The sequence below is a fragment of the Nomia melanderi genome, chromosome 2, assembly GCF_051020985.1.
Source record: "Nomia melanderi isolate GNS246 chromosome 2, iyNomMela1, whole genome shotgun sequence".
NCBI lineage: Eukaryota > Metazoa > Arthropoda > Insecta > Hymenoptera > Halictidae > Nomia > Nomia melanderi.
The window spans coordinates 31,652,094-31,664,481 of record NC_135000.1 but is presented as its reverse complement, the minus strand read 5'-3'; the positions used below and the strand labels follow the sequence as shown (position 1 = coordinate 31,664,481).

At 47.4% G+C, this 12,388-nt stretch overlaps 1 protein-coding gene across 5 annotated transcripts; it reads left to right on the top strand.

Moving 5' to 3' along the window:
- The first annotated feature begins 493 nt into the window (after window positions 1–493).
- Window positions 494–12,388, top strand: dia (diaphanous related formin 1). Of its 5 annotated transcripts, XM_076365089.1 has the most exons (17): window positions 509–1,109; window positions 1,589–1,668; window positions 3,952–4,134; window positions 4,203–4,501; window positions 4,608–4,628; window positions 5,342–5,651; window positions 5,729–6,075; window positions 6,274–6,565; window positions 6,645–7,007; window positions 7,108–7,250; window positions 7,335–7,602; window positions 7,692–7,931; window positions 8,038–8,292; window positions 8,388–8,552; window positions 8,848–9,091; window positions 11,078–11,159; window positions 11,354–12,388. In XM_076365089.1, the coding sequence occupies exons 2-17, from the start codon at window positions 1,633–1,635 to the stop codon at window positions 11,373–11,375; spliced, it is 3,270 nt and encodes a 1,089-aa protein (XP_076221204.1). In that variant the 5' UTR covers window positions 509–1,109; window positions 1,589–1,632; the 3' UTR covers window positions 11,376–12,388. The 5 variants fall into 5 exon arrangements, with proteins under 5 accessions (XP_076221201.1, XP_076221204.1, XP_076221205.1 ...); XM_076365090.1 differs by lacking the exon at window positions 4,608–4,628 and having other exon boundaries at window positions 512–1,109; window positions 11,354–12,387; XM_076365086.1 differs by lacking the exons at window positions 11,078–11,159; window positions 11,354–12,388 and having other exon boundaries at window positions 494–1,109; window positions 8,848–10,913.

The following is a 12,388-nucleotide window of genomic DNA, read 5'->3' as shown; positions in this document are numbered from 1 at the left end:
CCACACGCATTATCTTTTACGCGTCTCTTCGATTCTGCTCTATAGCTTTCCGACCACTGCGAACGATATACGAAGCTTCACGATTTCCACGGAAATCGGTCGAATAGTATAGTAAACCGGAGCAAGTACTCAAACTACAAGTACTTATATATATATATTTTTCTAGCAGAACTCTGCTTACTGTGTTTACACGAGACAACTGTAGGCATATTTCGAAATACAAGATCGTTGAACGTTCTTCGCCCGTATGTCCCAGAAAAGTCCATAACGTTTCGAAATCGTGTTGTATCGAACGGTACTTTGACTCATCGATTCGTCGGCTTACTCGCGAGTCTCGCACATTTGAAATTTCACCGAGAAAACCGTGTATGCGTAACGCGTAGTACGCGGAAAATTGAATTTTTTTCCACCTCAAAGTAATCTAGAATAAACATTTGAAATTCATGAAGCGTCGTAACTGTATTTTGGAAAGGACACTGATAAATCTATAAACGGCAACGGTAGTAGGCGTTTCGTGTTTCTATACGCGTTACACCGAAATAAATACACGATAATCGACGTAAATGAAACCGCTGCAATACCGACTCAGGGATTCGCGTTCATGCTGGTCACGAGAATAACATTCGCGGCGCTGTTGCTCGGCCCGCAACATTTCGCGTGTTGTTGCTTCGAACTCGAGTGTTCCTTTGACCAACATTAACCGATGCGACAATTTTTTCGTTCAGGTGTACGTTATTCGCGATATCGGTATTTTCCCAGTGAATTGTTCGTTCTCATCGAAACAGAAATTCTTTCGTTGAGTCATTTTTCTTGGTGTTTCTTGCCCCTTTTTATTATTCGTTGCAGTTGTTCTTAGGAGGTTGCTTTGTATTGGCAGGTGTTTCATTGTCACAACGGATGAAACGAATATTTTTCTCTGGAAAGGTCATATTACTTCGTACGAGAAATTGCAGGTACCCGCTGATTTTTTCATCACGGGAAGAAAATTGTTTGATAATAGTGGATATACTGTCGGCCGATCAAGCGCAATTTCAAAACTAACCAGAATAACGAGCAATTTCTAATTCTCGAAGCTGGCTTTTATCGAAGAAAGTTTCGAATCTTATCGAGTAAGTATTATTAACCGAATCACACGCGGTACAGACTGTCTTTCCGTTTACGTCTCGTTTCTTTTAGTGTTTACTCTGTATCGTTCAACTTTCTACCAAAAGAAATTTCTTCAAAAAAATTCAAGTAACGTCGTCTTCCCCCTTCTTACAGTACAGACAAGCACGGAGGAGTACAGGGAAGTACGGAGAAGTAAAATATTCTTTCGGCAACAGTTTTTTCAACGTTGATCGCAACGTACCAGAAATATTCTATCGTATCTTACTTGGTTTACGTACCATAGTTGAAACAGGTATTAAACCGTAGAACATCTGGGAGGAAATCTATTAAAAATTCTTCCGTTCTTTTAAGTAGACATCCGTTCGACTGAAAAAATGTTATTATTCGATACGGCGTACAGACTAATCGAGACGTATATCGGAATAAGAGTATCGTCGGATCTAAAAAGAAAATCTCAACTGACTCCGTTTGTTTGCTGTAGGAAAGAATGTGTGACCGAGGGTAATGATCGTGGAAGATTAAGCTATGGCCAACAGAAAAGACAAATCGTCGGCAGGTTTTGTAAGTATTTATAGGAAAGCGGCGATACACGCGTAGGAGATAAAATACGTAAAATAGGTGTAAGGATTGAGAAACGATAATGGTCTCGATCGGTACCGATCGCGAAGGATAAAGTGACACTAAGAAAGTTTCGTTGCGAAGTATGTAACACGAAGCGTGGTCGGAATATCGTAGAACATCGCAAAGTGTACTGGTATTCGTGAACCGTGTGTGCATTCAGTACTGAAAAGCGATACGCGCACGCGATACATGGCCGTACCTCGAACTTCCTGCCTTACAGTTATCTGTTTTGTTCGTAGTAACACGATAAGGGAAAAGGTATCGGTGGACACGGTTAATTTCATTTGCATTTCGATTTTGAGTCTGTTTTCTCCTCGTGTAATCTGCTTCGCGAACGTTTCGTATGAAATCGTACGTTAAATTGCCCAAAGGACATTGAGTTCACCGATTAACAGAATTGCTCAGGATGGTAATCGAGGCTCGCCGGTTGGTATTAATCGAAATGAAACGCTCAAGGTGAACCATTCCGTACATGTACGCGCGGGCAACATTTCGTCAGCTATCATCGAAAGGACACGGCGCGTGAGTTGTAAGTTATTAGAAAAAACTAACGAGGTTCCGCGGAGAGCATTGGACGATCCTAATTTTCGATCTGCATACGAGTCGAATGAGTGGAAAAGGAAGGAAGAAAGGAAGGAAGGAAGGAAGGAAGGAAGGAAGGAAGGAAGGAAGGAAGGAAGGAAGGAAGGAAGGAAGGAAGGAAGGAAGGAAGGAAGGAAGGAAGGAAGGAAGAGGTCAGAACAGAAAGCACGCGAATACTTGTCGCGGCCTGTTACATCATCGACCGTCCGTTCGAGTGATCTCATCCGTTCGGAAAACTTTTGTCTCTTTCTCTTTCTCTTTCTCTCGTTGTTGTTCTTTCGCCGATGGTTAACCGGCAGATACGGGCGGAAGCGCCGTTCGATTTTCACGTGTTTCCGCGAAGGTAGCTAGACGCGGCAACAACCTGCTGGAACACCGTCATGGAGGGTAGGGGAAAATTTTCGCATATGAATTACGATGTTGTCGAAGCGACGAGTTTGCACGAATTACCGAAACCTTGAGCTATTCGCAGACGTGACGTACATGGTCGGACCTATTCCGACGTATACAATGTAAAATGTGACTCACGATACATTGCGCCTCTCGAAAAGTGCTTTTCATCGGTGTCGAGAAGGAGAAATTAGTGGTAGGATCGTTCGATCGAAACCGCGTATCGTCGGAACGTGTTCGGATCGGAAGTAGCGAGGTGAACATGGAAAAAACAGGAAGAAAGAAAGAAAGAAAGGTAAAGAGGGAGTGGAAAGTCGTTCGTGATAAGCATATTAGGTGTTTAGAGAACGGTTTCTCGTTCCGGCGATGAGCCTCGAAAGATTCAAGAATGTACAGCTCGGCGAGAAAAAGCAACCGAGCTGTGCCTGATCGATACAGTGACAGTGATTATGATCGTGATCGTGATCGTGATCGTGCTCGTAGGTTGAGCGAATGAATACGCACGCGCGTTCTTCGATCGTTCAGTCGGACGCGAACGCGATCTCGACCTTCTCTCCTTTTGGTCCGTTCGATGGCTCGCCATCGGCGATGCCGTTATCCTAAAGTTAGTTACTCGTCGGTGGTTGTCGAGAATGCGAAGCGTGCGTTGCCAGGCTGCTGGATTTAACCTAGAGAAAGACTAGGACGAGGTCAATGTCGAGAATGAGCGTGTCCTTTGCGAGTGCACCTACACATCGACGGTAAAACCTTTTTATCGCGAATGTTCGGAGAACGTTGCATTCCTCGCATCGCGATAACGTCGAGCGTGCGAGGTGCGAGGTGCGCGGAAACAAAATATTGTTCTACATCGGTCTGTGTGATCACGGTCGAAGCGTACAGCGAAACCGATAGATGGAACCATTGAAAATTCCATTCTGTACTCGTTAAAGAAGAGTGTCGGACGTGTTGCGCGAAGCGGTACAAGCGGTACAAGCGGTACAAGCGGTACAAGCGGTACAGGCGGTACAAGCGGTACAAGCGGTAGAGGCGAGCGAAGTAGGTACACAAGTATCTTTGCGATCGATCGAAAAGTCGTTGCTTCCAAAGTGTCGATCTATGATTACGGATTGGGTAAGATTTCTCATTTTGACCGATATTCGCGCAAACACGCGGAGTTGGGACAAAGTTAATCGCGAGTCAAGTTTGTCAAGTGAAATCGTGTCGACCAACGTATTCGCGTTACTAAGGATTTCGACGTTGATCGTTTTTCAGCTGGACACATGGTTCGGCCGACCAAAAAAATCCGGGCGTGGAGGTGGGGTCAGAAGTGGTTCGGGAAATCACACGATGCCTCGACCCCATTCCGGCGATGATTTCAACGAGATCGAACAGCAACGATCCATCATCGAGAGAATGGACGAGGAAACAGTAAACGACAAGTTCGAGGAGATGCTGGTAAGCGGAGGCTTCTTCTAGTCTTGTCTCGTCTGCTCGATGGCTTGTGTAACTGTTATAATTTTTAGGCGAACATGAATCTCACCGAGGAGAAAAAGGAACCTTTGCGGCAGCAGTCGGAGACAAAAAAGAAAGAAATGTTGGTGTTGCATTACAAAGGCAGCGTTCAAGAAAATAGGTCGAAATTCGACAAACCGGCGGATTATATACAGTATTTAGCGCAACCCGACTTGAGCGTCAACAAAATTTACAGCTGCATCGAATCGTTGAGAATAGCGTTGACAAACAATCCGCTTAGTTGGGTTCAAGAATTCGGAACGAAGGGATTGAAACAGGTTTTAGCCACGCTGAACGAGTGCTACCGGAAGTAAGTATTCCATTCCCTATACGGCGAATCGTTGCATTACATCACGGCGTTGGTATTCGATGTTGTCCAACTACGAATTTCTAATGATCGTGTTGTTCTATTCCAGTGCCTTCGTATATTATGATAGGTAATTCATGCAAACATACTACAAAATACGCTTTAGTTTTTATTTTTCTTATTTTTCTTATATTTCTTGTATCTCTTGTATTTCTTATTTTTCTTATTTTCTTAGCGATAGAAAGTTTTGCGACTTTGACTTTCGTTTTTAAGCTGTTAGTTCTCATTAACAAAGCGTACGCGAGAGAAAGACCGATCGAACGGGCACAGATGAATTCTTGAAGCGTGCGATTACGATTGCTTCCACGCGTTTTGTCCCTTTTCCTTTTTCTTTCTCCTTTTCCTTCTCTCTCTCTCTCTCTCTCTCTCTCTCTCTCTCTCTCTCTCTCTCTCTCTCTCTCTCTCTCTCTCTCTCTCTCTCTCTCTCTCTCTCTCTCTCTCTCTCTCTCTCTCTCTCTCTCTCTCTCTCTCTCTCTCTCTCTCTCTCTCTCTCTCTCTCTCTCTCTCTCTCTCTCTCTCTCTCTCTCTCTCTCTCTCTCTCTCTCTCTCTCTCTCTCTCTCTCTCTCTCTCTTTCTTCCGTTGCGTTTTCGCACTGGAGATCGATCCTTCTCTTAACTACTCTTTTAGTCGAGCAGAACGTGTGGCTTCCGTTTGTCGATTCTTTGCACGATCTCCTCTGCCCGTCGACTTGTCGCGAGATAAACTTGGTTTCGCTGGAATATCGGTTGCGATTTTGACGGCTTTGAGAGGACATTTTTGTTTCTTTTTCCATCTCTTCGCAGCGACAATCGATACGAGCGCATACAATACGAATGCATCCGATGCTTAAAGGCAATTATGAACAACACCGTCGGCATAAAAGAAATGTTGGCCCACCACGAGGCGCTAACGATCGTGGCCAGATCGCTGGAACCCACCAAACCGTCCGTCATGTCGGAAGCCGTGAAACTTCTGGGAGCGGTTTGTCTGATTTCGAGCGATAGTCACAAAAAGGTATTGGATGCGATTACCATGAACGGAGAGTTCAAGGGAAGAGAGAGATTCTTACCGATCGTTCAGGGATTGATGAACAAGAAAAATGAAAATTTGAGGGTACGTTGTTTCCGGTGTCGTCTCCCCTCGGTACCGCGTAATCGTTGATGAAACGTTCCCGTGCGTTGCCGTAACAGGTCGAGTGTCTTCAACTGATCAATTCTATCATCTCCTCGGCTGAAGAGCTCGACTTTCGACTCCACCTACGGAATGAAATTATGCGAGTTGGACTGGCGGATATATTGGAAATGCTCGAGAGAGACGAATCCGAAGATCTGGCTAGGCACTTGAAAATTTTCAACGATCACAAGGAGGAAGATTACGAGGAATTCGTCCAGAGGTTCGATCACGTCCGATTGGAGTTGGACGACGTCAACGATTGTTTCGAAGTGATCAAGAACATGGTGATGGAAACCTCTGCCGAGCCCTACTTTCTATCGATACTTCAGCACCTGCTCTTCGTCAGGGACGACGCCTCGGTCAGGTAGGAAGCTGGGTCGCGCGCGACCGAGACGACAATTCGAAATTCATTGCTCGAAATCGTCGGAACACGATTTGCACGGTCCTTTTCTCTTTCACTTTTCCACTTTTCCACTTTTCCACTTTTCCACTTTTTCACTTTTTCGTTTGTTCTTTTTGTTTTTTATGTTCCCGCGGTCCCGTCGTACTTTTCAACCGGCAGGCCCGCGTACTACAAACTGATAGAGGAATGCGTATCGCAAATAGTACTCCATCGTTCGGGCTGCGACCCAGATTTCAGCGCGACCAAACGATTTCAAATCGACGTGCAACCATTGATAGACACGTTGGTCGAAAAATCACGAGCGGAAGAAGAACGACGATTGGTCGAGGTGTCGCAGAAATTGGAAGAAGCTATAGCCAGTAAACAGGAGGCCGAGGCGAAGCTGCAGCACGCGGAGAACAAAATCCGAGAATTGGAACAGGGAGGAGGGAAATCTGTCGGTAACAACGCGGTGGGTGGATATTTCGCGGACAAAACCCTCTCCGGACACGCGCATCCACGATTCTAACGTTTCCACGATTCTCGCGCAGAAGCACGGGACTTGTCCGCCTCCACCGACTCTGCCGGGGATTCCACCGCCGCCGCCTCCGCCGTTTCCGGGGATCGCCGGAATCGGGGCTCCAGCGCCACCGCCGCCGCCGCCGCCTCCAGGATCCGGATTCGCGGGACCGCCGCGGCCGCCGCCGCCTCCGGGATCCGGATTCGGAGGTCCGCCGCCGCCACCACCGCCGCCTATGCCTGGAGCGCACACGGGCCCTGCCCCACCGCCGATGCCTCCACCGATCCTGCCTGGATTCGCCGCCCCGAACGCGACACAGTCGCTACCCTTGGGCCTGAAACCGAAGAAGAAGTGGGAGGTCGAGGCGCCGTTGAAGAGGGCGAACTGGAAGGCGGTAAGTCGACGGGTCGACGATCCAGACCCGCTCGAGTATTCTCAATTTCTCTTGATCCGTTACATACGAATGTGTATTTCCGTGCATCTCTCTATACTAGATTCTGCCGCACAAGCTCACCGAAAAGTCGTTTTGGACCAAAGTGCAAGAGGATCGATTGGCGAGCCCCGAAATATTGAACGGTTTGACTCAAAAGTTTGCGTCGAAACCCAGCGGGAAAAAGATCGACGACGTCGTGGACAAGTAATTTGTATTACCGTATAATAGATATCGAATGAGTGGTCCGACTAAACCTTATTCAACGAAATCCGTCTCGCGTGCAAGCAGGTCAGCACCCTCGAAGAAGACGAAGGATTTGAAGGTTCTAGATGGAAAGGCCGCGCAGAACATTCTGATCCTCCTCGGCGGTACCTTGAAGCACATGTCCTACGATCAAGTGAAATCGTGTTTACTCAAGTGCGAGGGTCCCGTTGTGTCGGACAACATCCTTCAAGGGTTGATACAGTACTTGCCGCCACCGGATCAGCTCTCGAAACTGCAGGTTTACAAGAACCAATACGAGGAATTGACGGAGGCCGAGCAATTTTGCGTTACCGTGAGTACTACTTTTCCCGAATGTTTCGCGAGATCCTTTCGAACCGCAAACGATCGGCAGTGACAGTTGGATGGTCCGCGGTTCGACAGATATCGACGATCAAGAGATTATTGCCGAGGTTGAGGTCGTTGAGTTTCATGCTGCGATTCGAGGAATTGGTGCAAGACGTAAAACCGGACATCGTGGCTGGTACGGCGGCTTGCGAGGAGGTGAAGGCCAGCAAAAAGTTTGCGAAAATCCTCGAACTGATCTTGCTGCTGGGCAATTATATGAATTCCGGATCTAAAAACGGCCAAGCTTTCGGTTTCGAGATCAGTTTCCTGACAAAGGTTCGTTCCCATTCGTCGCGAACTAAAGCCGAGATCGCGAGATCTAGGTTTCGTTCTCTGTCGCTTCGCTTCGCTTCACTTTACGTTGCTGCGTTTTCATTTTTAGTTGACCAGTACGAAAGACGTCGAGAACAAACAGACGTTGATGCACTATTTGGTGGACACCTTGGAACAAAAGTTCCCCGAGTGTCTCAGTTTTGCGGAAGAATTGGCGCACGTGGACAGAGCTAGCCGGGTATCGCTGGAGAACGTTCAGAGAACGTTGCGACAAATGGATTCCAACATCCGAAATTTAGAGCAAGATCTGTCGAACGCTAAAGTTCCTCAATCGGACGAGGATATGTTTATCGAAGTTATGGGCGTATCCTTTTTCACTCTTGTCAATGGCCAAGTTGACCTTCATTCGTAATCACGATAGAATTTCTCACTGTTTTCCTTGACCGCGTCAAACTACAGCCGTTTGCGAAGAAAGCTCGAGAGTCTTACGAAGTGATGCAGAATATGTTCAAAAACATGGACAGCCTGTACACCGATATTTCCGAATTTTTCTCCTTCGACAAGCAAAAGTACACGATAGAGGAGTTCTTTGGCGATATTAAAACATTCAAAGATGATTTCACGGTAAGTGTGTACGATAATAAGGACTGCGCGTTTAAATGCGAGATGAATGGATTTGGACATGGAAGTGGAAATGGAAATGCAAATGCAAATGCGAATGGAAATGGAAACGAAAATGAGAATGAAAATGGAAATGCAAATGAAAACGAAAGTGGAGGTGGAAGTGGAAGTGGAAGTGGAAATGGAAATGGAAATGGAAATGGAAATGGAAGGAGGAGTAGAAAGCGAGAAATGATTTGGTAGATGAAAAAGGAGAAAGGAGACATAAACCTGATGATATTCGTTGGTTATTTTTCAGCAAGCGCAACGAGAAATAATCAAGTTGAGGGAAGGAGAGGAAAAGCAGAGGAGGGCTAGGGAAGCGCGGGAAAAAGCGGAAGCCGAGAAAGCGGCGCGAGCAGCTCGGAAGCGCGCGCTCGTCGACATGAATGCTCACGAAACACAGGAAGGCGTTATGGACAGCTTGATGGAGGCTCTGCAAACTGGTTCCGCGTTCAGTAGACCGGATCAACGTCGCAAACGGCAAGCACGCGCCGCTGGTGGTAAGTTTTATAGGACTACGTACGCTTCGACGAAAACTGCGAAGAAGGAGACCGCGCGACAACGAAGGCCAGCCTTGTTCGCCAAGTTGTACGATTCGAGAGAGGCGGTGCCAAACCACGCACCGTTGCGGAATCGGAGCGATTCGACGATGCGAATACGAACTCGAACCCGAACTATCGCGACCGCTATTTTCTCCCGTGTTCCGACGTTCACGATTTTCGACCCATCCGACGCGAACGTCCAGCTCTATACGCCCGAGGAGAATCAAGCTTTCGGTCGACAAGTGTTGCTCGACGCCGCAGCGAGAATGCCGAGACGGGAGACGTACATGTCCAGAATCAGTTCCTTTAAGAGGAACAGGCAAAACGAAATCGCGAACAAGCGGATTCGTTTCGATCGCCGGCCAGAAATCGAACAGACTCCGAGGAGAGACGTTCCTGTGCGGACCTCTGGAAACTTTGACGAAAACGAAAACTCTTCGTTTTCGCCGGAACTCGTTCGACCGAACATTGCCGACATCCAGCAATTCGAAGATTCCATCCGGTGCCTCTTCCCCGCGAGAGCGCGACGAAATTGCGAGAACGAGGACGCCATCGCAACCTATCGATCCGTCGTTGACGAACTGGAAAGATATCCTGGTTCGCTCGGTAGGGGACGCGATTCGTCTCTGCCTCCGCTATCGCCGCTGTTGCCGTCCTCGTCGTCGTTGTCGTCGTTCCACAGAACAGTTTTGATCGGCGAGGCCATGAAATTGACTCCGGTTAAGCGAAAACGAGTGATAGTCAGCAAGAAGCGGAAAAGGAACAGCATCGTGCGCCGTACCGTTCGCGGGCGCAGACTGAAGCATTTTAGGTACAGACTCGCCGGTAAATCGCAGAAATGGACGAATCGGTTGGGCAGCCCGGCGAGCGAGTGTGCCTCGCTACCCGATCATCGTTCCACCGACGCCTCGTCGTTTTCGCTCGCGTCCAAGGACCCGCCGGACGAAACCTCGAAATCGGTCGACACACTTGTCGCAGCGATTCCGACGCAATTCGGATCGCTCGTTCGAGCGAAACGTTTCGACGACATCGCCGGTTGCAAGGACGAGAACGAACAAGATGCAACGGTGGAGAGTGGATTTTCCGGTCGAACGATTTCACCCCACTCTCCCGAGATTCGAGCAGACGTCGAGCATCGGGACGAAGAATACGAAGCGGAAGCATCGACGAATAATTATGGTCGCGTAACCTGTCGGAGAGGGAAGCGAAGGGACCCGATGTCGTCGAACGAACGAGACCGCGATATCGCGTCGATCCTCGGAACTGTTCAAAGCTGGCAAACCTTCCCAAACAGAAAGAGACAAAAGGGAGAAAGGGAGAAAAAGACGTGGAAATTCTGGTAGTCCGACGACGCGTTCTAGAACTCGATATTCGAGTACCGAAATGTCTTTGGTCGATGCGTCATCCCCAGCACCGCGTTATCCTTATCGCGTTCTCGAATCAATCTATTTACGGTCGGGTTTGATCAGATGAAACTTTAATGTGGACCATACGACTTAAACTATACGACGAATACGACGAATCGGGCCCCGCGCGTTACTTGTATCGCCATTACCTTTCAAACAACTTTTCGATCGAATTTATCCAAGACGAAAGAAGGGGCAAGTCGGTCGGTTCGATGATAACGAGCGTACCGTTTCAGCGTTAGCTTTTACAAAGAGAAACAAGAGCTGTGCGTTACGTACGCATCGAAATTTGTATGAATCGTTTGTAATTTGACTCGTTGTTGTAAATACCGTTAATTATCGAGTTTAATAAAGATATTTTTGTGCACTGCTGATCAATACGTAAACTATTTTGCGGCGACGATAGACGGTTTAAGAAAAGTAAGGGAAATTGGACGGGGCGACGACGCGCGGCTCCGTCGCGTAGAATAATTTGCCAAGATTTCATTGTTCGGGAAGAGTGTGTAAACAAGGTAAACGTTTCTTTTTACTTTTGCAGCGGAGAGAAGGGCTCAACTTAATAGAAGTCGTTCGCGAACAGGATTAGTGGGGACCGGCTTACTGGGAAGAGAACTTTCGACGTAAGTATTTCGACGGAATCGCTACTAGGATTACGCGTAACTTCCGCGTGTACCGCGTTATCGGTAGAAAGTCCGAGTAGTCTGTCCAACCGGACAGAAACGGAGCTGCGATACACGGGCTGTAGTGGAGCTCTAGTACCGGCGAGTAGATTCTCGCGTAGAATAATACCTGTGTGTAATCGTGATTGTTGCAGAGAACTTTTAAGCTCGGCATAATCCATGGGATTACCTGTTTCCGTCCTAAACTCGAAACTGTGATGGATCGAATGGTCGTTTATCGTTCGTTCGAAGCGCCTGCGAAACGCGTGCGAAACGATACGCCTGTAGAAAAGAGAATACAGAGACGCGCATACTTTTCCAAGGTGAGAGAAGTCGAGGATCGTTCAGTCTTGTCGGACAAAGTCTTCCCTCTGGCTATTTCAGCGCGAATACTCGAACGACCTTTTAGCGGCACTTTAGCGCCACTTTAGCGTCACTTTAGCGTCATTTTAGCGGCATTGTAGCGATGCGAGACCATTCGACGGACCTTTTCGAAAAGAAAGGTGGCGACAGCAAGTAAGTTTTGTACATTTTGTACATTGTTTAGCAAACGCATCGTTTTCTTCCACCTTCCATCTCTCTCTCTCTCTCTCTCTTTCTGTTAAGACTAGAATCGTTGGTTGGGCGCGATCGCGAAACGATGTATATAGATAAATATATTGATCTAAATTGGTACACGTCTGTATGTACATGCGTATGTATAAATACTAGCACGAATAATCGACGAGACCCGCGAGAGGCGTGGCACGAGTCGCATTTTACATTTTACATTTTACATGGTACGTTTTACGGTACAGCGACTGCGCGCGTTCGATTCGTACGGCTTCTTTTCGACGACGCGTTCGCGCGCCTGCGAATCGATCTCGAACAGGCACGCGCGCACACGCGACAACCTTTCGTCTTCCGAAAGATCCGGATCCGTGTGAAATTCGGAAACGCTCGTACCGATCGGACCACCGAACCGAAGCGTTTGGAATTGCGACTGGAACCAGTGTATCCGAAGAGGTCACGCGGTTCGTTATTTGCGACGGGATCAATTATTCTTTCGATTTTAAAGATCGACGACTGTTTATATTGTATGTAATAACGTTGAGTTTAACAAAGAATTGTATCTATATTGTGAATATGTGATTTTAGATAGCAACAATACATTGCGACCTTTACAATCGACCGTATCGTCTTTCATTTAA